This window comes from Antechinus flavipes, chromosome 6 (genome assembly GCF_016432865.1).
Source record: "Antechinus flavipes isolate AdamAnt ecotype Samford, QLD, Australia chromosome 6, AdamAnt_v2, whole genome shotgun sequence".
Taxonomy (NCBI): domain Eukaryota; kingdom Metazoa; phylum Chordata; class Mammalia; order Dasyuromorphia; family Dasyuridae; genus Antechinus; species Antechinus flavipes.
The window spans coordinates 190,013,313-190,040,550 of record NC_067403.1 but is presented as its reverse complement, the minus strand read 5'-3'; the positions used below and the strand labels follow the sequence as shown (position 1 = coordinate 190,040,550).

The 27,238-nt window shown below is 34.5% G+C and overlaps 1 protein-coding gene across 2 annotated transcripts in view; it reads left to right on the top strand.

Annotated features, from left to right (window-relative positions):
* The window catches only part of AFAP1 (actin filament associated protein 1), a 233,552-nt gene that overhangs the window by 115,362 nt on the left and 90,952 nt on the right, over positions 1-27,238 (top strand). For both annotated transcript variants that reach the window (XM_051965564.1, XM_051965563.1), the window contains exon 6: positions 6,325-6,504. In XM_051965564.1, coding sequence (XP_051821524.1) covers positions 6,325-6,504 — 180 coding nt within the window. The remainder of the gene's footprint in view (positions 1-6,324; positions 6,505-27,238) is intronic.

Genomic DNA, 27,238 nt, shown 5'->3' with positions numbered 1-27,238 from the left:
TTTCTTTGCTTATTCACTAAGCTTAGGTGATCTCCCAAGTTTTCCGTTTGTTCTTTTTTCTCTTTTTTTCAATTTCCTACATTGATGAATTCATCAGTGATTCAATTATCACCTCTCTGTAAATGACAACCGAATTTATAGCTTCACCTCAGCCTCCCTTCTACAATAAACCATTATTTCTAATGCTACATGGCTCCAGGGGGATTCTCTATTTATACCATAAATTCAACATATCCAAAATCAAACAACTTGTTTTCTCCTCAAGCTTTATGACCCCAAACTCCTCACTTTCACAGAATCTCAGAATTTGAATGGATTTTGGAGGCCATGATGTACATGAATAAGAATGCCTTCTATGCTTTAGACAAGAAATGGTCATCTAGCCTTTACCTGAAGAACTTTTGTGAGGTGGAACCCATGGCTTTATGAGATGATCTTATGCATAAATTCTGTTATTAGAGAAAAAATCTCACATTTTGAACCTACATTTGTGTTGTGCCTCTGAAGCTTCCTTCAGTTACTCTCAAGTCCCTAAATTTGAAGAGCATATAACTTTTCCCTCACTTTCCCAGCCCCCTCCAATGGAGAGCAAGGACTGATTCATTCTTGTCTGTATGTCCCCAACACTTAGCATTATTCCTGAATCAGAGTAAGTAATTAATACTTATCAAATAGAATGATTACAAGTTCCAGATCTTGAGCAGATTGGAAAAGGGACTCCAAATTCAGTGATTGTAGGGACTAGTTACTTCATGTTTCCCTTTTCACTATGATGCATGTTTTTTCATGCAAGCAGTATTGCTGTAAGCTATTTTTTTCTCTCTCTTTTTTTTTTTTTTCAAGATTAAGGTTTATCTTGTCCAAGTTTAGAGGCACAGAAACTAATTGTTGGTCTGATCTCAATACTAATTTTCACGAGAGCTTCTATTTATTCTACTTGCAGTCTGGGCCACTTTGTTTCTCTCTAGGCAAATTCACCTTCCCAGGGGCCCACCATATTAATCCTGAATTAATTATAGACACTCAATTGACAAAACCCAGTGCAGCTCAAAATTGCTGAGTTCAAGAGATCTGCCAGCTTTAGCCTTTCCATTAGCACATGATACCATGTCTGGTTATTTTCTCTTTTCTTTTACTTCTTATTGACATCTTTTGTTGATCTTCATTTCTGTAGATATATCTTCTCCCTCTTCAATTTAATGAGCCACCCCCTTGCAACAACAATTTTTTTTCTTAACGAGGGGAAAAATGTACTTCAAAAAACCAACCAAGCCATCAACTGCATCTGACAGTATATGCAATGTACCATGACCACAGTCCCCCACTTCTGCAAGGGAAGTAATGCATGACATTTTAACAAGCCTAAAATTGAACTTTTTAGTTCCCTTCTGAAATGAGACATGGTATTCTTCTATGCCAGGCTATGCAAGTGGGGCATGAAGGGCCTGGAGGTTTTGAAGGGGAAAAAAGATCTGAAGGGAAATTCCTTTCTGCTTTTGAAACCTAAATGCTGAGTTTTCTAGATTTAAGTAGAAAGTCAGGGAGAGGGGAGAGAATAAAAAATGAAGGCTCAAACAGCAGTGCAAAGGGAAGCCTATGTGGTTTGCTCAAAACACTTTAACCTTCAAGGATCCATTTTTCTATATCTCCATGGTGCTTTACAATTGGCAAAGTTTGTTACTCCTACTTTTTGAAGGAAAAGTATTAGAAAAATGCAATTTTTCCATTTAACAGATAAAGAAATTAAAGAGTTGCACTGTTTTTTTTTTTTCCCTGATCCTATTGATAGTCAATAGCAGAGCCAGACTCAGTTGCAAATTTTCAGGCTCCAAGGCCCAAGCCTCTTCCACATAGTAATGCAGAAGAAAGCACAGGGAGAGCTACCCAAATAAACTAATAGTCCATAGATTACCTGTGATTTTCTTGGGCTTCTTCTGAAATAAGCCAGAGGTTTAACTGCTGCATTATAGTATCATAAAATAATCCTTTGCTTTTATTTTCCTTTATGTTTTGAAATTTTCCCCAAGAATCATCTCATCAAAACATAATGGATGATTTTATTAATATCCTGATTATCAACTGAAAATTTTCTCAGAGACCATATGGTCCAGCCCTTCCTTTTACAGGCAAGAAAACAATGGCCAAAAAAGAGTCATTTTACAATATGGCAAAGAATCAACTGTTCTTTCTCAACTTTTTAGTCTTCATTATGATACACTTAAAAATGTAATGCTAAATTTGTAATGAAGACATTGCTTTTTTTTCTTTTAATTAAGTTTTTTATTCAGTTTTTTGAAGCAGTGAGGATGCATATTTTTGCCACATGTGTGGCCTGAATTGCTCCCAAAGTTAGTTTCTGCCAGTATGATGCCATGGGAATTTATAAAAATAAATAGTAAAAAGGAAACTGGGGGCAGGGCTGGCAAAACTTAACTAATGTGTTCTCAGTTCATGTACGATTTGTTGTCTGAACAACTGCCCTCTGAGGCTTAATTATATACATGCTTTAAAATTTCTCATCAATTAAAAATCAAAATTAAATGTAATACAAATGGGATGTTTTAAAAATGCAGCCAGATATCGAGTTTAAATACATCAGCTATAATTATTTTGTATTGCAAACATGAAAATGTAAATTGTATTTATATTGACACATACCTATTAATTGCTATACCTTTATAATTTATTTAAAAAATGGATTAGCCTAATTTTCCTCTTTCACGAACTGGGGGTTCCACTACTCATGACCACTTTTTGCTGAGAAATTTATACATGAAATATATATATACATATAGGTATATAAAATAGGTATACAAGTCTAACATTTACTGATGATAAATTATAATTTCATGACCCCTCAAATCAAATCACAAGATCCCATCTAGGATTGCAAACCACAGTTTAAGAATCTGGGATCTAGATAATTTCTCAGGTTCCTTTCTGGTTTTCTATGGTCGTATGTTTTAAAATTCCTTACATTTCTAACATTGTTCTGGGTATGAAGAGCTCTTCTAGCTCTAATGTTTTTCTTGTATTTCTAAAATTCTGTGTTCTAGATACAGCCCTTCTATCTAGATTTTTTATAGTGTTTTACAATTGTTTGGGAATAAGTTGCATTTTCTTAACTTTTCTCTGGATAATATTCCTTTTCCCCTTCTGTTTCTAGCTCATTCTTATATTTACCAAAAACTGTTTAAGCCTGAAAAGACACCTGTTTAATAAAAGTTAATGAATGTGTGTCATCCTATATTTTCTTTAAAGGAAAAGCCCCATCAATTATAAAAAAAATTAAAGCAAAAAAAAAAAATGCTAGATTTGTATAACTATATGAGTCAAGAGTAATAAAAAGCCTTTTGGACCCTCAAGAGAAAATAAAACACAATTATTTAGGAAGATAGAACTCTAGATGTTTTCAATAAAATGGAAGACTAAGGAAAAGAAGTTTGAAGCAGTATCAGTCTTAACTACTCTGATGGAGAATCTGTTAGCCTAGCCAAATTATTTTTTTTTTTGGTACCAGAAAATGTTTATTGAAAGTGTAAATGTACATAGGTTTGGAATTGGAGAGAAGTATTAATTTGATCCCCTGCTTAAATTAAGTATACAAATGATTTATAGACATTTCTATAGCTTATGTGTAGATATTGCCAATTTTCCTTGGGCCATTGGCATTCTACTCAGTCAGGTGCCAGTCAAAGATACTATGCAGAAATCCTCTTCTTGCTCCTTCTGTGGATCCATTGTGCAAAAATATGGAGAAGAAGTTTGGTGGCTTGTAGCTGAGCCAAATAAAACTTATCTGGAGCCTGAGAGAGAAGGGTTTTCTGGTCTCCAGGCACATTTGAGATCACTGAAGAATAGTGCTCTGAATAATCTCCCTCAAACCATGGATTGCTAAATATAGCAAATTCCAGAAACGGGGCTAAGACATTGGGTAGGTATAGTGTCATGAAGTTATGATATCTCATATATTTTGTATTGATGAATCTACATGGAAATGGACTATTTTGTGTCATGTTGGTGATATCTTCTCACCATCTCTTGAGAAAATTGCAAGATTTCAGAGTTCAACTAATCCAACTTATTCCTGAAGTGGAATTCCTTCTATGATGTCCCTGTTATGTGTTCTGCTTCGCATGGTTATTTTGCTACCTCTCCTTTTCTGATATGTTTTCTACCCTCCTTCTCTTCCCTCTTAAAAAAACCCTAATCCCCCAATATTACCCTTCTTTAAAATAAATGTAAGTCTCTTTTGCTACTTTTGTCAATTATATTCATCAGTATAAAGCACTTGCTTTGTATCAGACACATCTTGATAATAGGTAATATATATATAGTACTTGGTATGTATCAGTCACTGTGCTAAACACTTTACAAATTATTATTTGATTTGATCCTCATAACAACTCTGGAGTCAGGTGCTGTTATTTTCTGCATTTTACAGATAAGGAAATTGAGGCAATCATGGATAAAGAGTCACATAACTAGTAAGTCTCTGAGGTCTGAACTCAAATCTTGCTGACTTCAAACCCAGGACTCTCTCCAACATGCTACACATATAAATAAAATGATGGGACCCAGCAGAAACAGAGACACTATTCCTTCTTCTGCCTTCTTAAAATTAATCAGAATTATTGCCATTTTTTCCTCCTCATAATTATTTAGGTAACATTTTAAGGTTTAAAAAAATGATTTAGACATGTTAATTCATTTGATCCTCACAACAATCACGCTGTGAGGTAGGTGCTTTCATTATTCTCATTTTATAGATGAGGGAACTGAGACTGAGAAATTAAGTGAATTGATCAAGACCAAATAGCTAGTGAATGCCTGAGTAAGGATTTGAACTCCCATATTCCTTACTCGAATTTATTAATATTATTATTATTGTTGTTGTTTATTTTGGACTGGACTTGTGGTTTCAGTGGTATAAGGAACCTTGCAATGAGACAACTTCTCCTACCATAGCAAGTGACCATCTTCTTTGAAACACATATTCTTAGAAAGTGTCCAAATTGCTTTGTCCAAGATTCACATAGCCAGAAGATTTTAGTTAGAGATGGTGCTTGAACCCAGGACCTCTTTAATTTAAAGCTTACTCTCTATCCACTACACCAGTGATGTGAAACACAAATAGAAATAGTTCTCCTTAGGAAACTTAGAAAACCACAAATGAACATTGTCTGTGTTGCATTGTATTTTTATTTATTTTGTTAAACATTTCATAATTACATTTTAATTTGGTTCTCATAGCATAAGGGACTTTTGTGTGTACATTCCATTTGACACTATGCTCTGTTAAGTTATATTAAGTCTATATACATTATCCTTGTCTATGTCTTTGCTTAATAGGGACAAACATCACCAGATCTAGCCGTGTGACTTCTAGGATCATGGGATTTGGAATTGGAAACAGTTTTAGAAATCAGCTAGTCCAAAAACTCCCTTTACAAAGGAATGAAATTGAAGCCCAGAGCATTTAAGCTACTTTCTATAGCTCATAAAGATGTAGCTGAGATTGAATCTATCTTCTGCTACCAAATTCACAGCTCTTTCCACTATGTCAACCTGTCTTGCTTATCTATTGGCCCAATTATTTCCCCAAAATGATTTAGTTATTCAAAAAAGAATTTTTTAATGTGTCATAAGACTGAATACCTGATGCCCATTAAATTGCTAATCTTTTTTCCAGCGTAAATCTCCACTTTGGATATTCACTCTGCATAATTACCTATCCAGATGCCTTGAGAATTACCTACTCCATTCTACTTGGTTTTATCATTTGTTTAACAAATGTTAAGGGGTCACTTTGTATAACTCCATATTAGGAACCAGCAAAGCTATAGAGATAAAACATGAGCCCTGACTTTATGGAATCTATAGTCTAATGAGAGAGAAGAAATAAAAGCATAACTGAAAAATACAACACTGAATAGTACATAGAGAGTGGAGCAGAGGGAAAAGTACTTAACCCAAATTCAGAGGCTCAGAGTTCAAATTTCAGCTCTGTTACTTATTTCCTTTATGTCCTCAATCAGTTAATCATCATGCATTTATTAAACTCCTACTGTGTGCCAGGCACCGTGTGATACAAATAACAAATAAAGGCAAAAGGCAGTCAGCTTCCTTAGGAAGTTAACAGTCTAAGGGGAAGATAACATGCAAACAAGCCACAGACTGGATAAGTATGAAGGTCAGCTGAAGGAAAGCCCTAAAAGTGAAAGGATGGGAAAGATTTCCTGTAGAAATTGGAGTTAATGTGGTTTCGCAAGCTTTTTTAGAAGAATGTTAAAACCCGTACTGTATGGTTCTTGTTCAATCTAGTGCTACAAAAGTTCCAAGGACCAGCAACCCCATATGGAACTGCCACTGCATGGGTGCAGCATCACCTATATTCCCAAAGACAGCAAAAAGAAGAAGCATGAGCTGAAAATCACACATCAAGGCACAGATGCCCTTGTCCTGGCTGTTCAGAGCAAAGAACAAGCAGAACAGTGGCTCAAGGTAAGATAGTCCTTTCTACTTTAGGAACCATAGTTTTCACGTTCCTCCTATGTATTGTATATTGTAGTTTTATTCAATTTATTCCTCATTTTTTTCTTAATAGTATTTTATTTTTCCAAATATATATAAAGATAGTTTTCCAACAGTCACTTTTTTAAACTTTATGTTCCAAATTTTTTTTCCTCTACCTTCTCCATCTTCCCCCTCTCCAATATAGCAAGCAATCCAATATCAGTTAAACATGTACAATCCTTCTAAATATTTCCACATTTGTCATGTCATGCAAGAAGAATCAGCTGAAAAGGGAAAGAACGATAAGACAGAAAAAAAGTGAACAAATAAACAGACAAAAGTGAAAAATATGCTTTGATCCACATTCTTTCTCCTTAGTTCTCTCTCTAGATGAGGATTTAGTCTTCATTTACAAAATACCTACTATGGGCCAGACTGAGTGCAAAGTGTTGGGGATACCAAAAAAAAAAAAAAGGTTTTCCTTGTCCTGAGGGTGCTTACAATCTGATGCTTGAACTATGATATCCTATAGAAAAAATAAAGAATAGCCCCAGGACATTTTGAGGGTTATATGGGTAATCTTAGAACCTTTAAATAAAAAGCAGAAGGTAGCCTCTAGTTTTCTTGGGAAGCTCTTCTAAATCCTCATCCATAGAGAGAATTAAGGAGCATGAATTCCAAACCTTTTCTCCCTTCTTTCCTACTTCTGTACTTTGTAAGTACATGTGTTATTCCACCATGCGTACTGTTGGTTCAAACTAAAAAGCAAATGTAAATGAGACAAAGCTTAAAAATGAATCAGAGTGTGAGAATCCAATAATTTCCATTAAAATAAAATAAAAATGCAGCTAAAACTAGTTATATTTGGAGTTATCCCCTTTTGAAGGTTGTTCTGCCAGCTGCCATCAAATATATAAACACTTTTATATTAGGACTAGAAAGACCTTATGTACCATATAGTACATAATATAATGTAGTTCATGTGTATATGTGGCTAATTATTGAACCTACTGATAGAGGAACATGGAATCATAGCTTTAGAGCTAGAAGAGATATGAGACCATCTGATCCCACCTCCATTTATTTGTGTGTGTTTTTTTAAAAAATTGTTTATTTATTTATTTTTACAGAGGAGGAAACCAAAGCCTAGAGAAATAATTGAGTAATTAATCCTTGCTGGGATCATACAGCTGGCAGTTAGCATTTTTTTTTTTTTTTTGTCCACCATATCATACTTCCTCAAAGACTTTTGGGTTTTATTTAAGTACTTATTTATTAAGATCTGTTAAACCTTGATGGGAAATCTGGTGTTAGATATGATGATAAGACTTGATTTCAAGAACTTTACAATCTAAAAGCAAGGATGGATGATAAGATGTAGACATGAATAAATAAGAGAGGTCATGGTGTAGTGAAAAGCAATCTGACTTTAGGATGAGGGACACAAGGATTTGAATCATAAGTCAGGATAAGAGTTAGTCAGTGAAAATGCATTTACTAAACCTATATGGCCAAGATCCTATTGTGCGAAACTCTTGCAATGCACAGTTACAGAAAGCTGAATAGAGAAGGGCTCAAGTTTGCCTAGAATAGAGAATACATAAAAGACATTAATATGAGATAACAGTAGAAAAGGCAACTCAGAATCATGTTATAGAAAATATTATGCTGTGATAAATAGCATAATTACTCTTGATTTGGGGTAGGAAGTGGGGACTTAAGGGAAGTTTTTGGTGGAATTTGCCTGAATATAGACTACATAAAAAAGAATAGTATGAGATAAGATTAGGGCAGCTAAGTGGCGCTGCAGTAGATAGACTGCCAGGCTTAGTGTAAGTAAGACTCATTTTTCTGAGTTCAAATCTAGTGCATGACCCCGGGTAAGTATCTCAATCCAGATTGCCTCAGTTTCTTCATCTGTAAACTGAGTTGGAGAAGTTGATGGCCAACTACTTCATTATTTTTGCCAAGAAAACCCCAAAATAGAGGATGAGGAATAAAACATGACTGTAATGACTGATCAACAATATGAGATAAGGCAGGACAGAGATAATCATGGAAAGCTTCAATTCTAATGCTGTGATAAAGAGTATAGTTTATTTGAAATAGGTTATAGAGAGTCATAGGAGGTTTTTGAGCAGAAGTATCAGGTTTGTTTAAAAAAAGATTGAATTGAATTAGGATGAATTAGAAAGGGATTAGCATGGAGACAGGGATTCTAGTAAGAGGATGTTATGGTCATACATGGTAGGGTATGCCTTTAGCCCTGCTATTAGGGGAAACTGAGGTTGGTGGTTTTCTTGAGTTCAGGAATTTTGTGCTACATTAGAAAAAGGTAATTGGGTATCTCTGATATAATGAGCCCCCAGGAATTGGGGAGGGCACTAGGCAAATGAATGTGGGGGGAAATAGCAGAGCAGGTGAGCGCTTCCATGCAAATGTTTTGATAAGTTAGAATCAGAATGAAGAAAAAAGATATACTATAGAAATGGGATGAAAGTGATAGATATTAAGGAGGTAAAAATCAACAGAATATTGTAACAGATTGACCATGAAGAAATATGACCTGAAAGTGGCAAATGTTAAGGGGAATATAGTAAATAAACCAGGAAAGTTATGTTAGAACCAAATTTACAAATATCTTAATGCTTTTATAATGAATTTGAATTTTAATCCAATAAGAACCAATGCAAAAATTGATATCTCATTTGAGAGTAAAGACAATTTTCCTGAAGAAGAGTCAAAGTGATATTATTGCATCATTGAATTTAAAGCAAGAATAGACAATAGAATTCTTTCCTTTGGAGGCCCAGAGTAACTTTAGCCATTAAGCTAAAACTATGATCCCCATTTTGCAATGTTAGAGAGCTTATGTGACTTACTTATTATCAATCTAATATCAGAAACAGATTTGAACCCAAGTCTTCTTCATTTTAGGGGTAGCATCTCTTTCCTTGATCAAGCTATCTCTGTTGATCAATCCCATGCACTCACAGGTCTATTCCATTCTTTTAAAATCCAATCTTTTTTCCCCTAGTTTTTACTCACTCCAATACCAGCTTCCTGAATATATTAGGCCTTTAAACAAACAACTAACTAATGGAATGTTATTTTATTGGATCATGAAGCTTTGTGACTTAGTTGATGAATAGCATTAACTCAAAGACTTGTAGAGAAAACCTAACAAAAAGCATTAAGACCTTAAATGCTTACCAAGGGAAGAAGTTTTTCTCTTTTTAGCTCCCCAGATGGGAGTTTATTATAGGCCTGAGGCACATTGCTAATTGTAGGATGTCGAACAAATTTCTGAATGGAGTATTAATGGTTCTCAAGAATGTTCTTTTCAGTGTTTTTTAATCCTTCCAAAGAGGGAACAAATTATAATATCATTCTAAGGAGTTTCAGTGGATTTTACCATCCTGTTTAATGTGCAGTTTGAAGGCAGAGAATTCTCAGTCCTGGAACTCAGTTTCCTCTTTTGTGAGATGAGGGAGTTAGATTAGATGACCTGAGGTCTTCTTCCAGTCCTCCATCTAGGTACTGTTAATATACTCGTATGAAGTGTTTACTTTTCCAGGCAGCTGGATGACAGAGGAAATAAGAGGGCTGGACTTGGTTGGACAGGAAGTCCTGATACCTGTACACTCTTCTTAGATGTATGTAACCTTGGACAAGTCACCTTAAGTCTCAATCTATTTCTTCTTCTGTAAAACATAAATAAATACATAAAATAATACCGGCCATCCCTAGGGTTGTTATGAGGAACAAATGAGATAAGATTTGCAGAGCTTTTTGCAAACCTTAAAGTGATATAGAAAATGCTAATCATTGTTACATTTTGCATAGTGTGATTTATGATTTTATTCATGTTAATCCTGAAATATTGACAGTACAAGTAATATGTGTGTGCATATATCTATATCGATATCTATATCTATATGCCATTTAACAGACAAGAAGCAAAGTGATATTGTAACATCATTAAATTTAAAGCTAGATAATAAATCCCTAAATTTTGTGTCCAGAATATTTTGAGCATGGTTACTCAGGTTAGGACTTAAACTGAGTCTTTCTCCTTTGTTACCTTGTGAAATATTTTCCTTAATTGCCAATATCAGAGTGAAAAAGGTAATTTTATTACTTTACTTGTTTTTCTTAGTTTCTTCTCTTTCTCCTCCTCCTCCTCCTCCTCTTCCTCCTCCTCTTCCTTCTTCTTCTTCTTTTATTCTTCTTTTATTTTTCTTCTTCTTCTTCTTTTATTCTTCTTCCTCTTCTTCTAATCATGGGTAAGTGACTTGCCCAGCATCAAATACCTAGTTAGTGTCTGAGGCCATCTTTGAACTCAGGTCCTCCTGATTCCAGGGCCAAACCTCCCTTATCTAATTGTCCCAGAACACACTTTTTATAAGAGCTCTTTCCTGGTTCCCCCAACTACTAATGCCTTCCCTTTGAAGATTGCTTTCCATTTACTCTTCATGTATTGTTAAATACATTATGCCAGGCATTGTGCTAAACCCAGGATGTTTAAAAAAAAAAGGCAGCAATAGTTCCTAGCACTCAAGGGGCTTACATTCTAATTAGGGGAAACAATATATAAGTAACCAGCTATATAAAATGTAGTGGGGGGAAGGAGTACAAAAAGCCTATTGTCACAAACATTTTAGGACAAATCCAGTAGGAGATGAGACAAGACTTTGAGACAATATAGTAAGGCTTCATGGGTAACAGAGTGAGTTTCCCTTTTATTACAGGAGCCAGAGGCCATAATAAATTATATAAGTCATCTGGCATTTTCCTATTTTAATTAATTATTCTGGCTAATTAGATCCTAAATTCACTTTTTCAACAAGTAAAAACAAGTTTTGTCTGTATCTCTATATTTTACTGCCCTGTATGAGTCAGTCACCCCACTCCAGTTATAACTCTGCTCAAAGTAAATTATGAAGGAAATAGGATCCTGATTAATTGAAAATTCCAGTCAGTTGAAGTCTAATTTATTTAGAGAAATGTTCAATCTTATAAAATAACTGAAAAATAAAACTTTTGTTTCAACTTAATGGATGCCGATGTTGTACATAATGCCATGCTATTTATATATATATTTTTAAAAATTATATATAAATAAAATCCTAGTGACATAATAGGGACCAGGAGTATAGGGTCAGGATAGGGATTCAGCCTGTGACTTCATATAAGGAACTTTCACTTGAAGAAACTCTTTCTACCAACATAGGTTGACACCTTATCGGCAGCTTATAACTCTGAGAGGATGTCCCATTCTGGGGTCATCCAGACTCATTTCTTGACTTCAAAGTCAACTCTCTATCCCCTACCCTCTATTTGATATAGCTTGAGTTTGGCCACATAACTGATCTCACAACAACTCTGTGTCATAGGACTTAGAGTGATTGTTTATCCACATTTATGAAAATGGCAACTCTGAAAGGCTGATTGACTTGCTTTTGCTGTCAGTGGTAGAAAAAGTTGGAAACAGAATGTGAACCCAGGTCTGGGAACATTTTCCATCACTCTCCATGGTCATAGAACAATCTCTCCCTTCTCATCTGTGCCTTTCAAGGTTCTTTTGCCAATGATGAGTGAAGAGTAAGAACACAAGAGTTTTTCAAAACTTTGAAATTAATCAGTGGCAGCCTGCAAAATAATTGATTGAAAACCAATCATACCCTTTCATCATCATGGTATCCCAAGATGCAATGGGAAAAGTATTGAACTAGGAATCAACACCAAACCAATTATGTCATTATCTAACTTTATGACTCTGAGATATTTTTTCCTTTGTAAAATTATTTGATGCTTCTACATGATGTCTTTATATTTTATGAGCTTGTGCCAATAATTTTTGCTCCTTTGTCATCATTAGGTTACATAGTCAGAAACGATTGTGTCTTTCCCTCCCACATTAATTAATTAATTAACTTAATTTTTTTTAATTAGATAAAAGAGTCTATACTTTTCTTCAGTTATTGCCTAGCCTTAATCATTGAAAGATTTCCCATTGCATCCAGGTCTATCTCCAATTGTCCTAATTTATAGGTGACCATTTGACTTATATGGCTTTGGAGAGGAAAGTGAGCCAGGTGATTTTCCACAGCCTTCCCTCATTTAAATCCAATTAATTTGCATGTCAGAGCATCCCCTCCCTGATATCATGATTCTTTTTTAGAACAAACAACAAGGAAACCATGGCTACAAAATCAAAAATAGCTTTGATTTTGGAGAATTAATACAGTGTAGTTGAAAGAGAAGTAAAATTTTCCTCAGAAGACCTGGAGTCTGCAATTCACTGTTTTGATAGTCTTGAATGAGCTATTTCCTCTTTTTGGCTTCTATTTCTTTCCCTTTGAAATAAAGGTTTTGAATCACATGATTTTGGAGATTTTCTTGTGCTTTTGTTCATATTCCCCTTTCAGAAAATGCAAAATTAATACAAAGTAATGCCAAAGGAATCCAATTTTTATTAAATATTTCATAAGCATTACAATAAGAAAGCCACATAAGATTATGTAAAATGAATGTGATTCACATTGTAAGTGATATAAAGAAAAAGAGGAAGAAAGATCCTTTGGGGCCAGATGAGTTGAAGAAGATTTAACACAGCTTTAAGAATGGCAAGGATATAGGTTAGGTAGAGAAAAATATAATAATCATAAAAATGTTAATAATAATACAGTGAGTGCATTTATGATCAAGGTTTCATTTTTTGATAGATTCTTTGGTATTTATTGAATGTGATAAAAACTACTAACATGAGCTAAGTAGGTGTTTTGTTTTTATACTTGCAATTAATTGTGAATGTAATATATTCATTGCTGACCTCAGATATGTACTATGTTATCCTGGGCAAATAACTTATCCCTATTTGCCTCAGTTTTCTCATCTGTAAAATGATCTAGTAAAGGAAATTGTAATCTACTCTAGTATCTTTGCCAAAGAAACTCCAAATGGCATTATGAGGAGTCGGTCACAATTGAAATGACTGAACCACAAAAGAAGGAAGTGGGGATGGCATAATAAGGATGGAGCATTATTAAAGAACTTAGAGCTGGAGGAGATATTAGAGATCGTTTTGTCCAGTTCCTCTCATTTTACCTATGAGGAAACTTAATTGCAGAGAGGGGACTAGTTGGTCCAAGGTCACACAGCTAACAAGTTGTAGAGTTGGGATTGGAAACCTAGTTTTGCTGTTTTCAAATCCAATTCACAACCACAGTATCTCACAGACTTTCAAATTCCAGAGTCTGTTTCACAACTGGTTTAACTGATTGTGAAATTCTGTTAAGTCCATTTTAATGAATTGGCTTTCTCTATAGCTCTGTTTACCTTTGTTCTGGTTGTAGGCTTACATAGCAGTCAGCTAATTAACAGGCTGCAGGAAAGGCCCCTCACATCTGGGTAATAGGAAGAACTTTGTTTTCCATTTCCTTTTTGACATACAGGAAACTCCTAATTTTGATTTATGATAAAACTAATAAAAGCTCTCCTTTCCATAGGAATTTTTGGTTCACAAAGTGCTTTATCAAAAACAATTTTGTCAGGGAGATAGTACAGTACGATTATTTTCAGTTGACAGAAGAGAAAACTGAGACTGAAAAGTTACTTGACAGACTCAAAGATCCCACAGATAGTTTCAGAGTAGGGATTGAGCTCTGTTAGTCACCCACTAGACTAGTGAACAAGATATTCACTGCTCTATAAAGCTGCCCTTTGTTTATTTTAACCTTGATCTTGGTGGATGCTCCACCTCTTACTAAAAACTTCTTATGAGAACTCTTCCCATAACTTAATTTCTTTTATCATTTCTCCTAATAGTCATGACTATGTTACGTAATTAAGAACTGTTTACAAGACTTTGTGTTGTTTTCATTCTTTTTAAAAACATTTCCCATTGCCCTTATTAATACTTTAAAATCCCTGGTGACAGAAATATATTCTTTTCTTGTATTCTCCCTCCTTCCTACCAGCACTGTGATGAACACAAATAGTAGACAGTATTATAACTCTAAAACTTGAAGAGTCATCTCAATTTATACATGAGGAAACAGAGATTTGCAAATGTTTACTGACTTCTCAGCTTGTATAGGCAATTTCCAAATTGTGATTCCTTGCTGTTGAGTAGGAGATTTCCTTCTGACATGGATAGTGGCAAAGCCAATGATTTTTGAAATTACTACTTCTCAGCAAATCTCCTTACACTGTGAATTCCAAAGTCTCCCACTTGCATTCTTTGTTTACACCCTTCTTGTATGCCTGAAATGGACTCCCTTAATTTTCTATCTTCCAAATCCCATTGGTACTAGATGCTTCATTCTGTCAGAAATTATCTTCAGTGCTACCCACTTCATGAGGTTTTCTACGACACTTCCGCCCCTCCTTTTGATTATTGCTTCCTCCTTAAATTTTCCATAATACCTTGCTTAGATTTCTTTTTTGCATCAATCTCATTTTTCCTTTCATCTTGGCAATTTGTGTTCATGTATAAGAAAGTCCTGGAGGACAGAGTTTGTGTTGTGGGTATATTTGTATGCCCAGATTTAGCATATCATGTGGCATGGTGAGTGCCTACTAAAGTGTTTGAATTGTATTAAAGTGAAAATAAATGAATTAATATGCCAAAAATCTGTCTTATTTGAAGAAAGTATTATAATGACTTTAGCTATATATTCTTTTTAATTTAATTTTTATTTTAATTAAATTTTTTAAAAGAAACCTTATTTTCAAAACCTATTCATGGATAATTTTTTCAACATTAATCCTTGAAAAACCTTGTGTTCCAAATTTTCCCCTCCCTCCCTTTACCCTCTCCCCTAGATGGCAAGTAATCCAATATATGTTAAACATATTAAAATATAAGTTAAATCCAATATATGCATACATATTTATACAATTATCTTGCTGCACAGAAAAATCAGATCAAAAAGGAAAAAAATGAGGAAAAAAACAAAATGCAAGCAAACAACAACAAAAAGAGTGAAAATATTATATTGTGAACTACACTCAGTTCCCACAGTCCTCTCTGGGTGTAGATGGCTCTCTTCATCACAAGATCATTGGAACTGATATCAATCATGTCATTGTTGAAAAAAGCCATGTCCATCACAGTTGATCATCATTGTGTGATTATCACACAATGATCTCCTGGTCCTGTTCACTTCCCTTAGCATCAGCTCATGTTAAATCTCTCTGAAATCATCCTGCTGATTGTTTTTTACAGAACAATAATATTCTATAAGATTCATATACCATAACTTATTAAGCCCTTCTCCAACTGATAAGCATCTACTTAGGTTCCAGTTTCTTGCCACTACAAAAAGGTCAGCCATATACTCTGAAAGACAAACTAAAACAAAAACCTGCTTACTTTTAATTATGTGTCCAGGAGACTTGTGGTTAGCAGGAGACATGGAGGAAAGCAAACCGGAACCTGAAAGGGTGTAACAAGGACTTTGTGTTCAAGAGTTAGTGATGTACACCAGGATATAAAAATGGCACTAAAGAAAACATTCAGCTGGGATAGACCAAGTTGACCCAGAACAGGTCTGTGCTGAGAGTAGTGAAAGTTTTAAAGATAGTGAGGTATCAATTCTCAAAACAATTGAAAATGGAGAGGTGATACAGCCTTTTGAACCCCAAACTTTGACTTAATAATTATCAGTCAGTCACTACTAATCCAATTTCTTTTTCCATTCTGTCAAAAATCTCTGAAAATTATTTATGAGTCAAAGGCACACTTAATGAAGGCTTGAGGATTATATAAATGGTATTCTACTACTATATAGATATAGTTACATCTTTGTAGTCAACTTAAGTGAAAGGATCCATTCTCTCAATGGATTTATTATTTGTTTAAAATGAAAAAAAGTAATTTGATTTGTTGGAACAAAATGCACCTAAAAAGCAATTTTGGAGTAGTAAGTATTTTTAAAGCATTTTTTTGCTCTAAGCATTAGAGAAAGGACAAACCATAAAAAATTCCCTTCTCATAAAGAGTTTGCATTTTTTAAAATTTTCTTTATTTTTGAGTTTGCATTTTGATAGGAAAAAACACATCTATTTTCTTTTTTTTTCCACTTAGTAATATTTTATTTTTAAGAAATTACATGTAAAAATAATTTTCAACATTCACTTTTGTAATACTTTTGAGTTGCAAATTTTTATCCTTCCTTTTCTCCCCTTTTCTCTCCCCAAGACATCAAGCAATGATAGAATTTATACATGTGTAACCATATTGATCATATTTCTATATTATTTGTGTAATCAAAGAAGAATTAGAACAAAAAAGGAAAGTTATGAGAAACAAAAAAAACAATAAAAAAGTGAAAGTAGTATGCTTCGATCTACATTCAGATTCCATAGTTCTTTCTCTGGATACAACCATCTATTTTATAGACAGTAAATCAGAGATTTCCCAGAGGGAAAGAGCTAATGTTAATGGGAACCAGAAAAGTTGCATATAACTCTATCTCATTTGATATTCATCACAATCCTAAGAAGAAAGAAGTAAAGATTATTCCCATTTTCAGATGTTGAAATAGAGGCTGAAAGAAATGAAGGCAAGGCCCAGTGTCATCAGGTTTCAGTCAAAAGTATTGGGGACTCAGAGCCATACCTTCTGACACCAAACCCCAAACCTTGACACTCTCCTAGTATACTTTATAAGATGAGTAGTTTAAGGAAAATAGTTAAATTAGAAAATATAAGCTGTTAGGTTCATTTGTATGAAAGAAGTGATTGTGGCTTTAAGAAACACATTCCAATATCAGCACATGGAAAAGTGCATCCAAAAATTAGCGAAGAAAGCCTTTGGCTTTGTCTTATAAGTAAAGATGACCCTTTGCTGTTTGTCCAATTATTAGTAGAAGCTAAATATGGTCAAGAGCAGGGGTCCTAAACTACTGCCGGCCAGATGCTGCAGCTGAGGACGATTATCCCCCTCACCAGGGCTATGAAGTTTCTTTATTTAAAGGCCCACAAAGCAAAGTTTTTGTTTTTATTATAGTCCGGCCCTCCAACAGTCTGAGGGACAGTGAATTGGCCCCCTATTTAAAAAGTTTGAGGACCCCTGGGAGCTTTGAGGGCCATTTCCAGTGTTGTTATTTCATTTTTCATTAAAAAAAATTGTATAACAGATTAAACATGACATAACATAATAAAAAAGATGATTGCACATGAAAGTATAAATCTATTACATACAACTTGTTGTTACTTTAAATATATAATAAAGCCATCATATATATTTCCTTCCCCCCCCCACTCTAGAGATGGCTTCAAAGCAAAAAATAGACATAAATATATAAAATTATTTTACACATACATTTATTTTTCTTCTATCCAGTTCTTTATCTGAATGCAATCATTTCTCATTTTAAAAATTACTCTTTGATAATATTCTCTTCCCTCCTTAAATACCGATTTTAATAAATGGTCTCGCCTTGGTTACAAAGGAATTTCATTTTAATTTAGTAATATTTAATAATTTATTATCCTCTATGGTGTCCTTAAATTATATTTCCTGGTATTTAGTGCTTCTGGGAAATGAATGCTATGGGCTCTGGCACCTATCCGGGAAATCCTGCATTCTTGTGCCAAGGAATTAAAAAGAAATATGATTAAATTAAATTGATTTGTTAAACCAACAAAAAAGAAAAAAAAATCTTTCTTTGTTGATGGTTGTCACTAACCATCTTGTACAAGGTAGTCTACCTGAAGTGGACAAGTGCATTTCTTATATCCTTGTGCCAAGGAATTAAAAGGAAATATGATTAAATTAAATTGATTTGTTAAGCCAACCAAAAAAAAAGAAGAAAAAATTAGTTCTGTGTTGATGGCTGCCACTAGTCATCTTGTACAAGGTAATCTAACTGAAATGGACAAGCGCATTTCTGCCAAGGGAGGGGCTGATGTTTAACAGTGGTTTTATAGGGATTTTTGATAATTGAGATCCCAAACATTTTGGAATTTGGGTGATGTCACCTTTCTTTTAATAGTTAAGCCTTTTTTAACTAGAATGTTTGGGGATTCATAGAATCTTGCATCAAGGGTTCTAGGAGTCACTAGTAGACAGGTTCTTAATCTAGGGTTCATGAACAACAATGAAAAAAAGCTTCAACAACCCAATAGGATTAGTTTCTTTTGCAATATTATGAATTTCAGTTTATGCAATTAAAAACATTGTGAGGAAGGGTCTCATAGCATTGCCAGACTGCTAAAGGAGTCTGTGACACACAAAAACCCAAGAACTCATCCAATATCAATATTTGATAGATAAGAAAATGAGATTTGGAAAGGGTAACTTCTTGTTCACATGGGGAGTTGGGGCCAGACTGGGTAGATTGCTTAGTGAGTTTTAGCCCCAGTTTTCATTTATCTTGGCGTGATCTGGGCCAATTTATTTAACCTTTTTTTAGGCTTCAATCTCCTCAGCTATAAAATGAAAAGGTTGGACCAGATGAATTCAGAGATCTCTTCTAGCTCTGTGATCCTGAGTTGATTGGACAAATAACCTAGAATTATTGTATTTTTGTCTTTTTACCTATTCCCAGAGATGTGCACATGTGTGTGTGTTTTCCCATTTCCTGGCTTGGTATTCTTAACTTACTTCCTCCCTCCACCCCCTAAAAAAGTCTTCTAATTTATGATTTCCACAGTAATATAGTTTGTATTATTTCACAGTGTATTTTGAAAATTGCTTAATTAACATTTGTACCCTATTAGGATGTCTGTGACCTCGAGCCCACTTCACTGTCTGAGCCACTATTGCAAAATGAGAGAGTTGAATTAGATCATTCCTAAGATGTCTTTGAGCTTTAACCTATGGTCTAGACTCTAAGTTCCTTCTTCCTCTGACATCCTATGATTCTGTGATTGTCCCCTTTTGGGACTTTATTTTCCTCTATAAAATGAAGGGTTTTGAATAAATGATGTTTTAGATTTCAGAGCTCTGATTCTAGCATATATTTAGTTGATGGTTATTGAATTGAATCCTGTTGTTTAGAAGAAAATTAAAGTTTCCCTATATATTATCATTTTAGGGTGGGGGGGCAGTTCTTAGATTGTGTGTTTAACCTCTTAGTCTCCTCTCCTTCTATTTTTTGGGGTGTAATTTGGGATGAGGGTTATTTGTTTATTTCCAATTCAGGATAGTCTGTTAAATATATTTCTGGACTGAAAACAGGTTTTGCAGAAAAAAAATATTGGAAGATAGATCAGATTTCATCCAAAATCTATTTCTCAAAAATGGCAGGAACAGGATTCCCTTTTTTTAAAAATTGAATTTTATTTTAATTTCAGGCTTTCATTCTTTCCTTTCTATCTCCATCCTATTCCCCTAGTCTCCCAATTGAAAAAAAAACATAAAAAAAACCCCAAAACCCTATGCTAATAGAATTCAAATAGAAAGGTGAGAGGGAAGGCAAGGAGAGGAAGAGTTAGGGAACTGGAACTTGGTTCAGCAGTTGGCTATTTCCTGGGATTTCTTGCTAAGTCCTTTATGTGATATCCAGTGCTCTACTTGGAATCATTTAATAGGAAGAAATTTGTCACTAGGAAATAATACTTAGGAGAGTTAATGCTACATCAAGAGAAAGGGTTGGAGTTAACAGATAAGGAGAATGTGGTCATACAAAGCAGCAATGCTTTATTGGCATAATGAGCTCAGAACTCTGTCTCAGATTCAAAGTTAATGAGTCTTACACATCACTTTCTGCACATTAGGATTAAAAAACTTGCATTTTGGGGGACTAGACCATCTATTATTCTAATTCCTTTCTGTTCCCCTTCTTGCCCATCTAAAAATAGTCCTTATGTTTCATTATCAACTTTTCTAGTCTTAAGTTCCATTGTTGCCTCTCAGTTATATCTTAACACTTCTTTTGCTCCAAGTTTGTTCCTACCCACCCAACCCTATCTGCTATAGAGCAGGATGCTAGAGAGTGGTATATTCAGAATCAGAGTGACAATGAATAGGAAGAAAGGAGGAGAGGGCTGGATCTCTCCCAGCTAAACTCCTGGTGGCCCAGATATAGTTGATATATGGATAAATTTACATCTGGTTTAGCAATATAAGCAATATACTTCTGCTCACACATACCTATTATGCATGTATCTATATGGATATAATAAAGATAGAATCAGACTTAAGATCATAAATTTAAACCTGGAAAGAATCTCAAGAGCCACCTAGTCTAATCCCTCTCATTTTAGAGATAAAGAAATTAAAGCCCAGAAGGGAAATGACTGATAAACAGCTATACAGTAAACATAAGACTTTCAACTCACACTCCCTGACTGGAGAGCCAATGTTCTTTCCATTGACCACAGATTCCAGACATAGAATTGTCATTTGCAAGTTATTTTTCTGTTATACTTTTGGTTAAAAAATGCAATGCTTATTTATTCATGACTTATGAGTTATTAACTGAAGAAAGTTTTGATTAAACTTGGCTCTCATATGAAAAATTTAATATTTATAAAGCTCAGACATAATTGCATGAGCCAAAGCCATCAAACAGATAATTTGTTTATTTGTTTGTGGTTTGTTTAGGAATTTGCAAAGCACTTTTATTGTCTCAATATTGATTAATGGATGAATGGCAATTTGGAAGGATGTTTCTAGTTGAGCCTGCTAGATCTTAACCCTGTGTTGTTCAATATTTTCACCAGTGACTTGGATGAAAGCCTAGATAGCATGCTAATGAAATTTACAGGCGACTCAAAACTGGCTTAAATAGCTAAACTGCTGGATAGTAGCAACAAGATCCATACAGATTTTGACAGAATACCATGATGGGCTGAATCTAATTTGATGAAGTTTAATAAGCATGAACACCAAGTCTTGTACTCAAGACAAAATCAAAGATGGGGAAGGTAAGGTTAGACCACAGTTTGTGTGAAAAAATACTTTTGGGATTTTAATGTACTGCAGGGTTAATAGAATCATCATTATGCCACAGCAAAAACAATAATAATAAAACTGGTATCTTAACTTCCTTGAAGAAAAATATAGTATCCAGAATAGAAACAGTGATAGTCCCACTATTCTTTGCCCTCCTCAGATCCTTTTTAGAAAATTTGTGTCTAATTCTAGATTTCATGGTATAGTGGACTGAAAGTTGGCCTTGGAGCCTGCAGGACCTCATTTCAAATTCCCTCCTCCTTTTCTCTCCTCCCACCTCTCCATACGTACTGTCCCATACTGGCTTTGTAACCCTGGCCAAATCATTTAACCCTCAGGTCTCGTGATAAATTTCCAAAACAGGTGTTCTGAGTCTGGCATTTATGAGCTTTAAAAAAATCCCAACACTTTAATAATCATTTTAATATAGTTGGTTTGCTTTGTAATCATATGCATAAATTGTTTTATTCACTTAAAAATATTATTCCAAAATTGCTTTATATGGCCATATACTCAAGGGTTCCATTGCACAAAAAAAGTTTAAGAGCCCATTCCCTGAGACTATAAATTGCATATATGATACTGATCTGAATTGGTAGATGGTATTCCTTACTGGGAGCTCTAAACATCAATCTAATTACAGGTCTAGCAGCTTCCCTTTTCTGGCATAATGTTTAAAAAAGACAGTGTGATACTTAATTGGGTCCATAGGAGAACTGCAGATATTTTATATGCAGAACACTGAAAAAAACCAAAGACTCAGAAAGGATGTGTTATCTTGTTTTCATATAGTCAGAAGACCGGCATGTAGAAGGATGATGAGATTTGATGTGGAATGAGAAGAATAGGTAAAAGTTGTAGAAGGTCAGATTTCAATATCAGGTTCAGTATCAGGAAAAACAAAAACAAAAACAAAAACATATTTCCTATCCACACATAAGATATGATACCTTCAAGTCTAGTGAATTTCTCATCCCTATAAATCTCTAAATGGAAAATGAATGCTCAATCAATGGCACCATAGTAGAAGGCATCATCACCACAGCAAAAACAACAATAGTTAGCAGTTATATAACTTGTAAAATACTTTATAAATATTTTATCATTTTATGCTCACAATCCTGGAAATTAGATACCATTATTATTTCCATTTTATATGTAAGGAAACTGAGATAGAAAAAGATTAAGTGACTTGTCCAGCTTCATACAATTAGTGTCTGAAGGCAAATTTGAATAAGTTGTTCTAGCTTCCAAGTCCAGGATTCTTTCCATTGCATCACTCTCTGCCCCTAACTTTGTTCTTCTCCTGATACAAATGGAATGCACCATTGAAATCCCCAGTGATTCTTTGTAATTTTACCCTTTTCTGTGGTAAGGAAACAATCATAATAAAGTAATAACAAATATGCACATTTTAAGAGTGATTTATGGTTCACAAAGTGCATAATAAGGGAAAAGTTGTTTGACTGACTGGGAAGAAAGCCTAGATACCTGGGGACTGATGTGCCCCATGCCCTCTAATGGGGAAACCCAGGCATTATAATTATAGGACCCACTACATGGAAAAAAACCAAACCTCTTTTTAAAATAGAGCAAAGGAAGGAGCTATACTTTTAAAACAACAATGGTAGTCTAAGTACAAAATTGTAGGATACTATTGAAAAAATCAATTTGGTGGCCATCCTCCTACCGCCCAGTCATACCTCAGCAGATGCTCCGTCATTCATAAGAAGTACACAGAAATGTTTATTTTCAGCCCAAATTGGGCTGTGGCTCCCTCTCCAAAGGATAAAAAGAAATTATTTATTTCTGTATGGTATTCTAACCTAATATGTGGTAGTTTTCAATAGCAACCTACTAGAAATAATTGTTTTAGACATCACTCAAACAGTAAACATTTATTACTGACTATTGTGTGCCAGGAATTGTGCTAAGCATTTCAGAGAGCCCTGCTCAGTTACAACAGAATGCCTTCCTCAAGTCATAAAAGGGAGCTAGGTGGTACAAAGGAAAGAGTGCTGGGCTGAAAGCTAGGAAAGTCAGAGCTCAAACTAATCTCTAGTTGTGTGATCCTAGGAAAGTCACTTAACCTCTGTCTGCCTCAATTTCCTCATATGTAAAATGAAGCTAATAATACCACCTATTTTATAGGGTTATTATGAGGAGATAAATGACCTAATATTTGTATGAAGCACTTTAAATACTTTAAAATGCTATAGAAGTGCTAGTTTTCATCCTTTTCACCCTTGTTATTTTCACTAACATCAGAATCCCAAAAAACTGCCAAGATACTTGCGTTGTTATGAGTCAAATAATTTCTTATGTTGTATCTTTGATCTACTCAGATTAAATGGAAGAGTCAGATTAGATGATTTTTAAAATGCCTTAAAGAGCTAACATTTTGTGTCCCATATTGTGATACCTTCCACTTCCATTATTCAATATGGTGCCTTCCACCTTTAATCTTTCATGTTCTAAGATTCCTTCTCAAAAATCTATTTCTCATGTTTTTCCATCTCCAACTCTCTATGTTCTTAGATTTCTGCTAGTGCCAACATTCTCTAATCTTTGACCCTTTCCAGTTTCACCATTCTATCTTCTTTTTTTAAACTGGAGAGTAGCTTTTATTTTCATATTTGGTTATTATTTAAAAAATTATATTTTTATTATATGATTTACATTCAGTGTCCATAATTCTCTCTCAAAATACAGATGGTGTTTTCTGTCCAAAGTTTATTGGGATTGCTTTGGATCACTGAAATAATGAGAAAAACTAAGTCTTTTTAGAATTGATCATTATACAATCTTGCTATTATTGTGTAAGATATATTCTGGTTCTGCTTGTTTCACTCAGCATCAGTTCATGTAAATCTTTCCAGGCCTTTCTAAAATTACCTTGTTCATCATTTTTATAAAACAATAATGTTCTATTATTTTCATATACTGTAACCTATTTAAGGAACCATTCTATCTTATAAGGTTTTATTCAGCTATAATATTTGATATTCTTTGGTCTTTTCCAGCTCTGAATTCTATATTCTGATATGCCTTTTGTCTCTTCTATTCTATGATTTTTTTGTGTCCTGATGTGCCATTTTCAAAGTCTTATCATTTAAATTCTTTATGATTCTAGACTAGGAGCTCCTAAGTGAACCATGAACATGTTGCGTAACTTTTTTTTTGATTCCTATATTCCAATATAATTAATTTCCTTTGTAAGAGGAATACAGACCATATATAAGCACATTATTCTGAATAGAAGTCCCCAGACTTCAACAGATTGCCAAAGGAGTCCATAACACAAAAAAGTAAAGAATTTCTGGTCTAAAGTCTACAGGAGAAGTAATAGAATACATCATATGCTCTTTTATTTTTCACATTTCTAAGCTCAAAAATTGAAATATGGGTACTTTCCATCTAACTTATTGAGTTGCTGAGAATTGATGGTAAAATTATTTTGAACAAGGGGCCAAGTGTGTTAGGAGAATGTGCCAAATTACTGGATGGGGAAGTGTTCAGAATCAGCTGATAAAATTCAAGTCAATCAAAGTCTAGACAGAAAACCACATAAGGAGGTTTCAGATTACAAGCCAATGTATGAAGAATGATAGGTAATCATTGTTAATGTCACTAGAAAATTTGTCAAAAATTGAGAAGGATTTGAGATTGAATCCCATTATTATAACTAGTGGACACCACTGAAATCTCTTAAGAGATCATTGAAGGAATTGGTATGACTGGGAACTGGGAATTTGGGCACTTAGTAGAAGTGTCTGAGTAATTTAAAGAAAAATTTAAATAGGAGTTTAAGAAATTCTGTGGTAGGAAAACACTAGCAAAAGGAATTTGTGGTCCTTGGATGTTATTTAAAGGGACTTATTTTAATCCACCTAATTAATATTTCTTATAAGACATAGGAATTTGATGTTCTCATTTTTATACTGTATCCTTCTGTGACCTCATGGTACATTCCTTTGCACTGATCCAATGCACCTATCATGTAATACAGTATATAAGGATAATCTGAGTCTGTCATCCCTCCCATTAGACCATAAAATCAATGAGGACAGAAACACAATGTTACCAAATTTATTTTTTCTCCCTAGTGGACCACTGGGTTCTTTATGCAGTAAGTGCTTAAAAGGATGTTTATTAATTGAATGAATTAGAATTGATCTGTATGGTAGTTATGAATAGAATGACTCAAAAAGAGCTGACATTATTCTTTCCTGGTTCTACTTTTACCTATCTGACTCCTTCCCTGTCTCCTAACTGGTTCTTCCTTCACAGATCTGGGGGTGCTAGATCTTCCTCCACAGATCTGTGGGACATTTCCCATAGAGCTGTCCCTGACCCTCTTTTCTTCTTCTCTTTTGATCTCATCAGTTTTTATGCATTCTGTTATCTTCTCACTTCAGATGATTCTCATACCTGTATATCTAAGCTCTACCCCTTCTGACCTCCAGTCTTATGTCTCCAACTACTAGAAGTGAATGTCCTATAGAAGGCTCAAATTCAACATCTTTAAAGTAGAACTCATTGGATTTCCCCCTAACCCTCCCCTGAGCCAAGCTGCTGCTGCTGCTCCTCCTCCTCCTCCTCCTCCTCCTCCTCCTCCTCCTCCTCCTTCTCTTCTTCCTCTTTTTTTAAAACTACCATTGAAGGTATCATTATCGTCCCAGGTTCACCATCTTAGTATCATCCTTGACTTCTCACTTATACTCACTTGACCTATCTAATCTGTTGCCAACTCTTGTATTTTCTACCTTTAAAACATCTCTGAGAGAAGTGGCTTTTGCAAAGGAGTTTTCTTATATCAAAGAAATCACCATGTCTTCCTCTTATCACCCTATCATGAACAAAACAAAACTCAAAACTCACAATTTTAATAGAGTTTCATCAATGTATTCTTTTTAGTCTGTGTGTCCTGATTTTGTGGAAAAACTTAAATAGCTTCTTAGATGGTAGTATATTATTCTAACTACAGAAAACAATATATATAATTGGTTGAGGATAACTCTGAATCAGAACTGTTACCCTGGATACAATTGAAAAGTAAATATGGACTGTGGGACTAGGGAATGCCAAAGCTTTTATTTAAATAAACATACTCTGTTTTTATTTATTTGGAAATTTTAGTCTATTCCAGCTGTGGTATTCACCATTTTTATAATCACCGATCTAATGTATAGATGAGATGTTTTAATACTCATATCACTTATTTCCATCTCAGCTTATAAAAGTCATATCTTTGTGTTTAAAAATTCTTTTTTTTTTTTAAAGCAGATTGATTCCTACCAAGCTATAGTGAAAAGAGCATATGACTAGACATTAGGAGGCCTTTTCTGTAGTTCTGGCTGATTAATTTATTATGACAGCCTCATCATTCCCTTTATTTCATTTGTGTCCAACTCTTTTTGACCCTATTTGAGGTTTTCTTGGCAAAGAAACTTATTTTATGGCTTCAGACAAATCATTTGGAATCTCAGATTCTCACTGTCTTCATCCACTGATAGATGATCAGTGTACTTGTTCTGTCTATATCATATGGTTTTTGTGTAAGAGAAGTGACTTGAAGTGATCACTAACCCTAAATCAGGAGACAGGCAGCTTCATTTTAAGGCTTGGCTCTTCAATGAATATGACCTTGGATGAAGTTCCAGTGTCCTCACTTGCAAAATGAGGATGGTGGAACAAGTAGAGAGATGATCCATAAAGTCATTTTTAAGGTCTAGCAATCTACGAAGGGGAAGACTTGAATGGAATGATAGGGCTTTTGAAATACACCAAAAAAGCACAGTCCCAATGTAT